The sequence below is a fragment of the Rhincodon typus genome, chromosome 18, assembly GCF_021869965.1.
Source record: "Rhincodon typus isolate 14 chromosome 18, sRhiTyp1.1, whole genome shotgun sequence".
NCBI classification, from domain to species: Eukaryota; Metazoa; Chordata; class Chondrichthyes; order Orectolobiformes; family Rhincodontidae; genus Rhincodon; species Rhincodon typus.
This window is the reverse complement of record NC_063349.1, coordinates 15797468-15811489: the sequence shown is the minus strand read 5'-3', so window position 1 is coordinate 15811489 and position 14022 is coordinate 15797468. Positions and strand designations below refer to the sequence as shown.

The window sequence follows — 14022 nt, the reverse complement described above, 5'->3', positions numbered from 1 at the left end:
ATTGACCAGAAATTTATTTTAATGAGCTAGATGAAGACAATGATTTTGTATCCTGATAGGGAACAGGCTGGAATTCTGCCGCAAATAGTTCATCATCTGATTCTCTAAATCCCATCCACCATGCTCATCTGTAGATGGAATACTCTCTAATCTCTCAGATGAGGGCAGCTCCAGCAACCAGCACGCAGCTCAACATTATAAAGGACACAGCAGCCCACTGGATTGGCGCCTTATCCAATACCTCAAACATTCACTGTCTCCACACTACTGACACAGTAGCAGCAAAATGCAATGCAGTAACACCCATGGCTCCTTTGACAGCATATCCCCAACCCATGATCTCCACCACCTGGAAGGATGCAGGCAGCAACTACACAGGAACACCATCAATTGCATACACCTCTCCAAACCACATACAATCCTGTCTTAGAAACGTTTTTGATTCAGTCATGGCATGTAGGTGTCGCTGGCTAACCAGCATTTATTGCCTGTCCCTGGTTGCCCTTGAGAGGTTGGTAGCAAGCTGACTTCTTGAATTGCTGCAGTCCGTATGCTGTAGGTAGACCCACAATGACAGGATTCAGAGCCAGTAACAGCGAAGGAATGGCAATACATTCCCAAGTCAAGATGGTGAGTGGCCTGGAGAGGAACTTGCAACTGATGGTATCCCATGTATCTACTGACCTTGTCCTTCTAGATGGAAGTAGTCGTGGGTTTGGAAGATGCTGTTTAAGGATGTTTGGTGAATTCTGCAGTGCATCTTGTAGACAGTCTGCACTGCTGCTACTGAACGTTGGTGATGGAGGGGGTGGATGCCTGTGGATGTGGTGCCAGTCAAACATGATGCTTTGTCCTGGATGGTGTCAAGCTTCTTGGGTCTTGTTGGAGTTGTACTCATCCAGGCAAGTGGGAAGTATTCCATCATACTTCTGACTTGTGCCTTGTACGCAGGCTTTCAGGAGTCAGGAAGCGAGTTTCTCACCACTGTACTCCTAGCCTCTGACCTGCTCTTGTAGCCACTGTGTTTATGTGGCCAGTCCAATTGAGCTCCTGGCCAATGGTAACCCCCCGGATGCTGATAGTGGGGGATTCAGTAATGGCAACACCATTGAACGTTAAGGGGTGGTGGTTAGATTGTCTCTTATTGGAGATGGGTATTGCTTGGCATTTGTGCGGGATGAGTGTTATTTGCCACTTTTTAGCCACTGGTGAATATATCCCTGCTTCTTCACTGTATTTGATTGGACTCCTGCAACTCCCTCCCTAACAGCACAGTAAGTGGACCCATACCATATATAATGCAGAGGTTCAAGAAAAGAAAAACACCAAAATCTTTCTCAAGGGCAAAACATGTTGGCATTACTAAGAACGTCCACAGTCAACAAACAAATAGGAAAAAAAACTGCCTCAATTTTAAAATTGAACAGGTAATTTCATCTTTTCATACCTGTTGGAAAAGCGAAGCCAGAATACATTGTACGCATACAGCTGCAATGGCTGGACTGAACGAAGTAGGACAATGTATCGAATGTCAAATTTAACCAATCCTTCTACATCTTCTCTATCAAACAGCACTGGATTCTCAATGTACTTGCATACCACCTGTGAACAATGAATAATGTGTCATTATTGGAAAACTACCAAAAACAGGTTCCTTCTCCCTCAACTGTCTTCTCTCATCTCAAAAGTGGTTACCTCACTCTGAGACACACACATTTCAGGATCTTTCGAAGTGGCCAGAAAGTACACACGAATCAAGTGAGTTCAAGTACTGACTGTTGAACTGAGAACCATGAAGCACATCACAAAGGCACTATCCAGGACAAATCAGTAGTTGGTGATCCAACATCAACTTGCTTTTAGATACTCATTTTAACGACATGAGACATCCTAAGATGCTTCAAACAAAATTGACACTGGGCACACATAGGAATATTGGGACAGATGACAAAAACTTGGTCAAGAGATAGACTTGAAGGAGAGGGAACATATGAACCTACTTGCAAAATAGGAGCATGAGTAAGCCATTCAACTCCTTGAGCCTGCTCGGCCCTTCCACAATATCACGGTCAATCTGTTTGTGTTTTAAATTCTACAGGGGTCCACGACTTTTGAATGCCCAAGTTACAGATGCTCATACTTATGAACAAGGTCGCATAGTACCATTAATTTTAAGGAACCAACATGCGAATGCTTGGTCGTACTTATAAACGGATTTTTATATTCTCCTGTCTTGTGCTCCAACCCGTTTACAAGTCGACTTATGAATATTCTCAGAAAAGGAACCCATTCATAACCTGGGAAACTGCTTGTACATTCCCATCTACCCCCTCTAACCTTTGATTACCCTGTTTAACAAGAATCTACCTCTGCCTGCTTTGAAAATAATCAATGTCCCACCTCCACAGCTTCTGAGGCAGAGATTTCCAAAACTGCATAACCCTTAGAGAAAATAAAATTTCTTCACAGCTGTCTTAAAGGGAGCCCTCATTTTAAAGCAGTGTTCTTAGTCCTGGACTCGCTCACAAGAGGAAACATCTTTTCCAAATCCACCTTCTCAGGACTATTTAAGATCTTGCACACCTCAATCCAGTCACCCCTCACTTTTCTCAACTCCAGTGAAAATAACTCCAGTCTGTCCAACCTCTCGTTGTAAGTTTGCCCTCTCATCCCAGGAATCAATCTAATCAGACCTTTTCTGCACTGGGTCCAATACATTTTCCTTAAATAAGGCAACCAAAATCATAATGTGTTTGAGATGTGGTCTCACCAATGGCCTGCTTGCCTTAAGTATAATGTGCTGATTTTAATTCTTCTCATAATAAAAGGATAGCATTCCATTAGCTAAGTGATGACGTGCTCTATCTGCCTAACTTTATATGACTTATGCACTGACAAACACTTAGATTCCTCTGTACCTCAGCATTCTACAGTTCTTTAAGTTATATGCTGCTTTTTTATTCTTCCTGCAGAAGTAAACAACGTCAGTTCCCACATTATACTCCATCTGCCAGATTTCTGCTGTCTCACTCAACCTATTTATATCCATTTGCAAACTCTTTATGTCATCTTCACCACTTACTCTCCTGCGTATCTTTCTGTGCTGTGAATTTAGTTACTGTGCCTTCACTCTCCTCATCTAAGTAATTGATGCAAATTGTGAAAAGCTGAGGCCCTAGCAAAGACATCTGGGGGACCCCACATGTTTAACAGAATCATAGAATCCCTACAGTGTGGAAGCGGGCCATTCGACCCATCGAGTCCACACTGAACGCTCCCACAAAGAGCATCCAACCCTGACCAACACCCTACCCTATCCCCGTAACCTTGCATTTCCCATGGCCAATCCACCTAACCTGCACATCTTTGGACTGTGGGAGGAAACCAGAGCACCCAGAGGAAACCCACGCAGACACAGGGAGAATGTGCAAACTCCACACAGACAGTCGCCCGAGGCTGGCATCAAACCCAGGTCCCTGGCGTTGTTACATGCTGCCAGCAAAAAATGTATTTGGGCATACTCTGTTTTCTCCCAGCCGGCCAAAATTCTTGGCATTCCAATGTGTTATCCCCTACACTGTGAACTTTTATTATCTGTAATAACCTTTGACCTGGGAGAGGGATAGAGTCCACGATTAGGAACGGAGGTTGTAACAGTGGCTGAAATCTTGTCCTTGGTCTTTCCAACAGTTAGCTTGAGGAAAACCCAGCTCATCCGAATTAGATAATGAGGAAGCAGCAGGTACTATGTTGACCTTTTCCATCTTCCGCCCAGGCAACAAAGAGACCACCAGAACACTCCTATCACTACCCTCTTTTAAATAGCACAGAAACAAAAAGATGTCTTGGTGTGTTTATTAGAGCATCACCTAACTTAATCTAGACCTTTCAGCAGGCTCGTGTTGTGTAAATAACTTCACAGTTCTATAACGGAGCATACCTTTGGTGTACCCTCTCTTTGACGAATGATGTAGTTGAGGTTGTTAGTAATGTGTGTGTCTAGACCTCGAGCAAGATTCCAAGGCTTGCAAATCCAGTGGTTGTCCTCTCCCCTATGAAACAAAATGTGGGAAATGGAACAAACATTTGTCCAATACACTGACTGAGCAAAATGTAGCAGCAACTTCACATACAGGTACTGGGGAGATGAGGATCTAGTGGTATTATAGCTGCACTGTTAATCCTGAGATCCAGGCAATGTTCTGGGTATCCAGGTTTGAATCCCGCCATGTCAAATTATGGAATTTGAATTCAATAGAAATGTGGAATTAAGAGCCTAATAAGTGACCATGAATCCATTATTGATTGTCGGAAAAAAAACTTCTGGTTCACTAATGTCCTTAAGGGAAGGAAACTGTTGTCCTCATCCGGTCTGGCCTACGTGTGACTCCACAGCAATGTGGTTGACTCTTAACTGCCATCTGGGCAATTAGAGAAGGTCAATAAATACTGGCCTAACCAGTGATGCCCTCAACCCGTGAATGAATAAAAACAAACACGCAAACTGCAATATCAACAACTATAACTCTGTGGTAGTGTTTAAGATACAAGTGATCTTCATCAAGGCGCATCAGACAAGTAATACGCTACTCCAAAATGTTATTCATGCTCTCAGCTAAGCAGCAGTCTTCATATTATTATAATTGTCCAAATCCCTTATGATCTGAAGGGGTTAATGCATGAGATTACAGATTTTGCTTTTCCTCATTGGATTTGCAGAAACAATTTAGAACTAACAGATTGATTAGAGCATGGACACAACTCTAAGTGTATAAGTGGTTATATTAATGAGTTTAGTTTTCCTGACATGTGCAATGTTAGATGGATTGGGACATTGCTATTTTGATAAATTACTACTGTTGATTAAAAGGGTACTGAAGGAGGCAAACGGAAAGTTGAAAAAAATAACCAGAATAAAGTGGGACCAGAAGGAGAAGGAAATAGGAACAAGGAGCAGGTGTGTGGTTTATTTATACATATCCATTTAAATGCAGAAATGAAAGCAAGGACACATGATCTAATTACGGTCAGTGCTGAAATGTTACAGGAATGTTTTAAATGTATACGGCACACTTTGTAATGCTAAGATGCATCTTCGAGCAAGCCGATGGTGTTCTCCCTTGTAGGAACACTTATGCTGATCAGTCAACTGCAGCTTGATTCATTTTAGAGCTGTTGAGCATCTTTAGATACTTAACACAGAAACAAGATGGTGGTTCAGGCCATTCGGTCTTTGAACCTACTCTCCTATTCAATATGATCATGTCTGATTCTCTATCTCAATATCTTATCCCTACTTTCTCCCCATATCCCTTAATGCCTTCTTTATCTTGTTCTTGAACATATTCATTCATTATTGAATATATTCAGCATCATCACTTGACACAATGAGTAGTGTCTTCCCCCACAGGCAACTGAAAAACGAGCCTGTCAGATGCATGGTGAGCATCGATATCTTACAATCCATTGTTCAAAAGGAAATCTGTGATCGTGTGAATGCTTGAGAAAAAATTCGGCCCACATTTTATATTCAAGGTTGGAAACTATTTCTGGACCGGGGCCTCCTATTACAAATGTATGTTGGAACCCATAAATCCAGAAGCACAGAAAATCACTGCAGAAATGACACCTCCTTTTATAACACTGAGTCCTGTATCCTGAGTTTAAATATCCTGCAGGCACTTTGACAATCACTATACATCGATTAAGAGATGTGGGTAGGATGTGTCCGCTATGTGGCGGGGCAATGCTAGACAGCAGGGTGTGCGTGTGTGTGTAGCAGGACGGAGGGAAGAGGCAGAATCATAACTGACCTGGATCTTGTTCTGGTCAATTGTCCACACACATGCATACTTTTCAGCGCAAATCACAGTCTGTTGCATAGGAGCCAATACCCAAATTAGTGTTTTTCTTCTCTAGCACAGGGCAATGAGAACAACCGTCACTGAAATACCAATATCATTTATACGGGCATGGATCAGTGGTAAAAATGGGTCTGTGTGTTTCGTTCCATTCTGTCCCAGTGGAGCTGCCAGGTAAAGGCTACTCATAGCGCACATGATGAAAGACATTATTAAGAGGTTGGATTTCAAACTGGTGGCATATGGGTGTTGGCTTATTTTTGTGAAGGTGTTTACAGAAGAATTAGATCAATGTTTCTGAAACCATTATTTTAAACGAGTATGTGCCAGACAGCATGTGGCTGTAAGCTTCCCGGAATGTTAACAGAAGTTTATTGATACTGTGGAGGTTTACAATGAGACAGAAAAAACATTAAACTTTAACAGAATCTAGAATAAGCTATTTTAAAATATTCAGTTCAAAGGCTTTTGGGTTCAGCGTGAAAGAGACTTAAAGGCAGATACAAGTATTGTCCCTCCTCAAAAAGGAGATTGTTCAGAACAATGAAGGAAATAAGTTACCTGTGAAAGTGTGTAATTAGTGAACCTTCCAGACCAAGAGTATTTGGTTAGAACTCTGTGGATTGTTAAAAACTGAGAAAATCTAAGCTCTCAGCTGTGTGAATACTCAAAGAAAGACTTCATAGCTCATAGCACAGGAAATGCTATAAAACAGTTAAATCTAACTCCAGACTAGCAGGGAAGGAGTATCTTGCTGGGTTTTAGTTCACTGTAAGGCAATGGTGTTGGGAATAGATGGGATTTTTTGTTTCGCTGTGCGTTTTGAAATCTTTTTATTATACACTGATGACTGAACCCAAAAGCCTTAGTTTGCTTTGTTTACTTTTAAAAATGTATCTTGTGTAATACATTCCTGTTTTATTGTTAAAACCAAATCTGCAGCCTGGTATGCTTATGTTTCAATGAAAGACCACCATATTCAAGTTGAAAGAAAATATGATCTGTCAGGCTTGATTTCATTCTGGGATCCAACTTGTATAGTCGGAACATCAGCTGGAACCATAAAAGCATCTAATAGTTTGCATTCACTCTTCTAACACATTAATCAATAAATGCATACCAAAGCATTTGGTCATACACAAAAGGCAGTCCTAGATTTAATGTGACACACTTATGAGGTTAATGGATCTCAATGTAGCAACCCATAGACTTGCAACAACCAGCTGCAATGATCCTGGGTTAGGAAAGGAAGAAATGTGAAATCCATCAGATACAGCGTATGTCAAATTTGAAACTTTCAGCATTTTTCCTGCTTTTAGAGATCACATAAAATGTAAAAGTCAACCTTCACAAATGTCTAAATATAAACATATGGCCAAGCTATCAGAATGACAACAGGATCATACTTGATTGTGATAAGTCATATCCTCTAGGATTTAACAGAGGCTAAGTGAACAAAACTAGAAACTTACTGAAAAAGTATAAACGTTTTAATTGACAGTAAGTTGTTTTTCTCTATTAGTCACAATTTAACTGTGAATTCAAGGAGGAGTCTAAGTCTCAGGTAACAGCTGTAAACTGTGATTCAGCCACATTCTTGCCAGTATTGTAAATGTCATAAAACAAAGTTTTGAGCATTGCTTACCTGTCTTTGCGTTGTTGATAGCAGCTAATAAACTGAGGTAACTCTGTGCAAAGGTTATAGGTAAGGGGTAGCCACTTTGGGCCATTCACTCCTCCAGTGCGCCTCGACACAGCAGCCAAGCAATCCTTCACTGTCACCAGGTTTTCACAAGGAAACTGATTCACTATAACGTGGGGCCTCTGCTCACTCAAAGTCCTACAAATATTTAATACAAATGTGTAAAAGAGATGATTTGGGAGACAAGCAACAAGTCATCTACCTCATCAAGAAGTGTTCCATTTCTAGGTCTGGTACCTGAGCTTGGACATAATCCCAGAACGCAGAGGTCATAAACATCGAAGAAAAATAAACCAAACATTTGTAGTTTTAAAAAACATAATCATTTTTCAATTAATTGGCATCACATTAATATTTCTCCTTTGCAGTGAGGCTTGTGTTATGGTTAAATTATCAGTAAAAGAGTCTTTTTTCCTCTCCATCTCTTCTTGTATCTTTGTATTTTTGGAAAGCAGTTTAAGTGACAGCATCAGAGATAGTAAGAACTGCAGGTGCTGGAGTCAGAGATAACACAGTGTGGAGCTGGACGAACACAGCAGGTCAGGCAGCATCAGAGGAGCAGGAAAGTCGACATCTCGGATCAGGACTCTTCTTCAGAAAAGGGCATTTCTGACAAAGGGCCCCGACCCAAAACATCAACTTTCCTGCTTAACTGACAGCATTTTGCTTTCGCCTAGCTCATCCAAGTGATGGCCTAATGGTTAGTTTTGTCAGGCTGTCTGAAGGGGGACATCACACTGAAACACAATCCTGTCCTGACTTGGTACTCACACCAGCACATTCCCACCAGGGGTTGGTGATCAGACTTCACAAACCGGAGTTGATTTCTTTCCATGGGAAGAGTGCAACATACCAATGAGAGTGCAAATATTCCACAAATGCCAGTCTTCAGACCATTTTATTCACTCTGTTAGATATCAAGAAATCAAGGGTGGTACAGTGGCTCAGTGATTAGCACCGCTGCCTCACAGCACCGGAGACCCAGGTTCGATTCCACTGTCAGGCAACTGTCTGTGGAGTTTGCACATTCTCCCCCAAGTGTGTGCTGGTTTCCTCCCACAGTCCAAAGATGTGCAGTTTAGGTGGATTGGCCATGCTAAATTACCCATAATGTCCAGGGATGAGCAGGCTAAATAGATTCACATGGGAGCTTTAAGCAAGCCGCTCAACATCATCAAATACTATCCTTTAGAACTTTGCACGTATTTATAATCAATGACAGGATCATTTTCCACTTGCTAAAGACTCTCTCTTCCAACTTCAGCACTGCTTAGACAATCTCCAGCAAAAGCTAGAACACACATGCTCAGAAAGATGTGCAATCTAATCTTCAATTTTCTTCTTAGAAGCTTACTCCCAGGTTCCTTCCCAACCTTTCCCTCCTTGCACTGTCTTCTACTTTTCTTACTTGTCAAATCAACCAAAGCAAAGAGGTACAGCTTACAACTTACAGATGGGAAAATAAAAGGTTACCTGCTGCTCCTAAGCAGGACACTGACATCTCAAATCTTACAGTCATTGAAGCGTACAGCATAGAAAAGGCCCTCTGGCCCATCACGTCTGCACCAGTCAAAAAAAAACTATATAACTATTTAAATCCCATTTTCCAGCACTTGGCCCATCGCCTCTTAAGCTTTGGTGTCACAAGTCCACATGTAAATACTACTTAAGTGTAATGGGGGTTTCTGTCTTTACTACATTCACAGGCAGTAAGATCCAGATTCCCACTAGCCTCTGGGTGAAAAGAAGTTTTCTTACATCTCCTCTAAATCTTCTGCCCCTAACCTTAAAGCTGTGTCCTTTAGTTACTGATCCTGCCACGATGGGGAAATGTTCCTTCCTGTCCACACTATCCATGCCTCCTTAATTTTATACATCAATCATGTCCCTCCTTCAGTCGCCTCTGCTCCAAGGAAAACAACCACAGTCTGTCCCATCTCGCTTCATAACTAGAACTCTCTAGGCCAGGGAACATCCAAGTAAATCTCTTCTGCGCCCTCTCCAGTGCTATCACATCCTTCTTATAATGTGGATACAAGAACTACATATTTCTTAAAGAGATTCTTTCCCTGCCTCCCCTCAATCCCAACCCTCAGGAACATATGACACGAGATTGGTCTAACAGTATATGGAGGAATTCTCCCTTCCAAGAAAGGTGAAGGTGAGTACCAGAGATAGTTAACTTCATTTTCCCCTGTCGTTCTGCAAAAGCTCACGAAAGAGTACAGGGTGCGAATGGAGCCTTGCACTCTATCAACCGGAGGTGGATTCAAACTTTAAGCCAAGATCAGCAATATAGATGTCAGACAATCCAATGCACTAGTCTTCTTAGTTCATTCTGCAAATCTCTGCACACAATTAAAATCAAATTGGTAACACATTAGCTTTTCCTGGAGAATGAGTTGAAAATGCTCCTCCGTTTGAATGAGACACTGACCTGTAGTCTTTGAAGTGGCGGTACAAGTAAAGAACATCTGCCTCATTTTCATTTTCTGTGAACACAAAGCGTGGGGAATTTAAATTGTCCAACACTTGCTTTAATTCTGCGTACACCCTGTGCAAAGAAAGTGGAAGAGACGTTATAAATATACAAACCAAACATGATCAGCGAATCTGAATGAAGTGTTTCAAACTAGAACTATAAGAGAATTAGTTTCCATATATATATGTTTGATAGGGTTAATAAATTTGAAACTAAGATTAAATAAAAAGTATAGGGCCTAATATACTTGATATATATCAGACCTGATTGTTACCTGCAAACCAACAATCCCACAATCATATCCTTTGGAATACAGGTTATAGGAAGGATATTATTATTAGGCTGGAAAGGGTTCAGAAGAGATTTACCAGGCTGTTGCCAGGAATGGAGGGTTTGAGTTATGGGGAGAGACTGGATCGGCTGGGACTTTTTCCACTAGAATGATCTCATAGAGGTTTATAAAATCATGGGGAGTACAGATAAGGTAAATGGCAGGTGTCTTTTCCCTAGGGTGAGGGACTTCAAGACTAGAGGGCATATTTTTAAGGTGAGAGAAGAAAGATTTAAAAAAAGACACGAGGGGCAACATTTTTTACATAGAGAGTGGCTCATGTGTGGAATGAACTTTCAGAGGAAGTGGTAGATGTGGATACAATTACAACGTTTGGAACACATTTGGATACATACAAGAATAAGGAATGTTTGAAATTTCAATTCAAAAAATTTCAGAAAATAAGGAGCCATGGGATTCAGGGAAACTTGGCTGTCTGGATACAGAATTCGCTGTCCAATAGAAGACAGAGGGTAGTAGATGGAAAGTATTCAGCCTGGAGCTCGGTGACCAGTGGTGTTCCGCAGGGATCTGTTCTGGGACCTCTGCTGTTTGTGATCTTTATAAATGACTTGGATGAGGAAGTGGAACAGTGGGTTAGTAAGTTTGCCAATGACACGAAGGTTGGTGGAGTTGTGGACAGTGTGGAGGGCTGTTGTAGGTTGCAATGGGACATCAACAGGATGCAGAGCTGGGCAAAGAAGTGGCAGATGGAATTCAACCCGGAAAAGTGTGAAGTGATTCATTTTGGAAGGTTGAATTTGAATGCAGAATACAGGGTTAATGACAAGATTCTTAGCAATGTGGAGGAACAGAGGGATCTTGGGGTCCATGTCCATAGATCCCTCAAAGTTGCCACCCAAGTTGATAGGGTTGTATGGTGTGTTGGCTTTCATTGCCAGGGGAATTGAGTTTAAGAGCCACGAAGTTATGCTGCAGCTCTATAAAACCCTGGTGAGACCACACTTGGAATATTCAGTTCTGGTCACCTCATTATAGGAAAGATGTGAAAGCTTTAGAGAGGGTGCAGAGGAGATTTACCAGGATGCTGCCTGGAACAGAGGGCAGGTCTTATGAGGAAAGGTTGAGGGAGATAGGGCTTTCTTATTGGAGTGAAGAAGGATGAGAGGTGACTTGATAGAGGTGTACAAGATGATGAGAGGCACAGATAGAGTGGATAGCCAGAGACATTTTCCCAGGGCAGAAATGACTATTATGAGGGGGCATAATTTTAAGGTGATTGGAGGAAGGTATAGGGGAGATGTCAGAGGTAGGTTCTTTACACAGAGAGTGGTGGGTGTGTGGAATGCACTGCCGGCAGTGGTAGTGGAGTCAGATACAATAGGGACATTTAAGCAATTCTTGGATAGGCACATGGATGATAGTAAAATGAAGGGTATGAAGGCTAGTTTGATCTTAGAGTAGGATAACAGGTCGGCACAACATCATGGGCCGAAGGCCCTGTACTGTGCTGCACTGTTCTATGTTTGGAGGGATATGGGCCAAGCACAGGCAGGTGGAACTAGTTCAGTTTGGGATTATGGTCTGCATGGACTGGTTGGACCAAAGGGTCCGTCTCTGTGCTGTATGACTCTAGATCATTCAACATGAGCCTGCTTCACCAATTCAGCGAGATCAGGTGGATCTCCATCTACCTGCTTTGGCTCCATAACCCTCAATACCATGGTCTGATGAAAAATCAAATAGTTAAAGAACGACAGTAAGCATGTCACTACAATTACTGGGACACATTTATACATATTTAATAAGTGAGTAATTTAAGCCAAGGCAGGCAGATAACATTATTACTAGAGGTTTTTCTCTTCACCCAGAGACAAATGAATTCTCTGCCAAAGAAAGTGGTTGAGGCTGCAAGATTGAAGGCTTTTGAGGAGATATGTATCGTTTTTCGTGCTAGAGGAATCAAACAGTATGGAGAGAAAACAGGAACAGGGTACTGAGTTGGATAAACAGACATGTTCATCACTGAATGACAGAACAGGCTCATAGGGCCAAATGGCCTACTCCTGTACCAACACTCTAAGAGTCTGGTTGGTGAAGGGGAAGGGGATTCCTTGCAAATATCAGCCGCTTTGCAGGGAACCCTGTCCTCATTTATGAAGGATAGTGTCAATTGCACATGGGGGTAAAGAGAGTGTTTTCAAGAAAAGTGACCATGAAGTGATCTTTTAAGTGGTTTCTGAAACTGGAGTGCTAGGAAACTAAAAATGGTTGTTACAATTCTGGAAAAGCTCAGACAAGAGATAAATAAGGGTCTTACAACTAGCAACTGTTTCCAATTAAGAGCTGGAGCTAGGTGAACTCAAAACTGTCAAGGATGTTGAATAAATGAGTCTTGTTATCTGGGGGGATTAATACAGAGGAGTTTCCAAGACCCCAAAAGGGAGGCACTGGCTGTTGTTAAAAAAAAAACATAAGGATATCTCTAAGTTACTTACAGAATCACACTGTTATTACCAATTTGCAACAGAATTTAGAATTACGAAAATATTTATACATACTTGAAAATTTTATCTTTCTCAAAAACTGATGGCTCTGTTGGAAGTGGCAAAACTTCTTTATTGTTCGCGAAAACAGTCTGAAATTCAGGAAGTGCACCATGTTATGCTTTGAAAAATATAAACAGTGAATGCCGCTGACAATATATTCAAAGAGAGTTTACAAAGAACTAACTGCTACACTTGTGTTACACTTCAGCAGAAGTAGGTTGAATCTACAGTAATTGGGATGGTTAGATTTTTCAAAGTCAAGAAGTCACACGACACCAGGTTATAGTCCAACAGGTTTATGTGAAATCACAAACTCTCTGGGCACTGCTCCTTCATCAGGTGAAGCGCTCCGAAAGCGTGTGATTTCAAAACCTGTTGGATTATAACCTGGTGTCGTGTGACTTCTTGACTTTGTCCACCTCAGCCCAACACCGGCACCTCTACGTCACAGATTTTTCAAGCCAGTGAGTGAATAAATAAGCTTCAAACATCACTCTTAGAGCTCATGGATTGGCTCGGTAGACAAGGTACGAAAGTGAAATGAAGACCTGGTCAAACATTACCCTGCAAGAAGCCAATACTTTCAGGAGAAATGAGAGGAAATATTAGGCAAAGATTTCCATCACATTCAATAATGTTTATGCTAATAGCTAAATAGTACAGCAAAACCTGGAGAGGTTGATCTGTAAAAGATTAAATGCAGCGTTAGAACCACGCTACATTCAGTTTGCCAAAATGCAAAATACCAATAGGAATTATTTCTCGATTTACTGATTGATCAAACAGTCATACTAATCCAAGTGCTTACTTTGTAATATGCCTCCGGAGGTTCACAGATACTTGCGTTAACGTCCCTCAAATCTGCTGGCTCCCAAGGCAACAGCCTACATTTTCTGAGGAGTGGATTTTGTTCGCCATGGGCATGATCCCATGTTACCTCTTCTACAAGAAATGTTCAGAGAAGAATTCAAATGTGGCACAACCCAGGATACATACAACCCATTCCATGTACATCTTATTTCCAACATGTTTGTCATGCCTTTTTAAAAGAACATCACGATGTAAATACTCATCCACCAAGTAAGGACAACATATACAAGACAACAAAGGTGTAGAGCTGGATGAACACAGCAGGC

At 41.5% G+C, this 14022-nt stretch overlaps 1 protein-coding gene across 1 annotated transcript in view; it reads right to left on the bottom strand.

The window, feature by feature from the left end:
* Positions 1-14022, bottom strand: part of ttll12 (tubulin tyrosine ligase-like family, member 12) — a 35666-nt gene that overhangs the window by 17657 nt on the left and 3987 nt on the right. The window contains exons 4-9 of the mRNA XM_048607834.1: positions 13695-13828; positions 12899-12975; positions 10001-10117; positions 7507-7701; positions 3941-4052; positions 1448-1602 (exon numbers count right to left, since the gene is read on the bottom strand). Of these exons, the coding sequence (XP_048463791.1) occupies positions 1448-1602; positions 3941-4052; positions 7507-7701; positions 10001-10117; positions 12899-12975; positions 13695-13828 (790 nt within the window). The remainder of the gene's footprint in view (positions 1-1447; positions 1603-3940; positions 4053-7506; positions 7702-10000; positions 10118-12898; positions 12976-13694; positions 13829-14022) is intronic.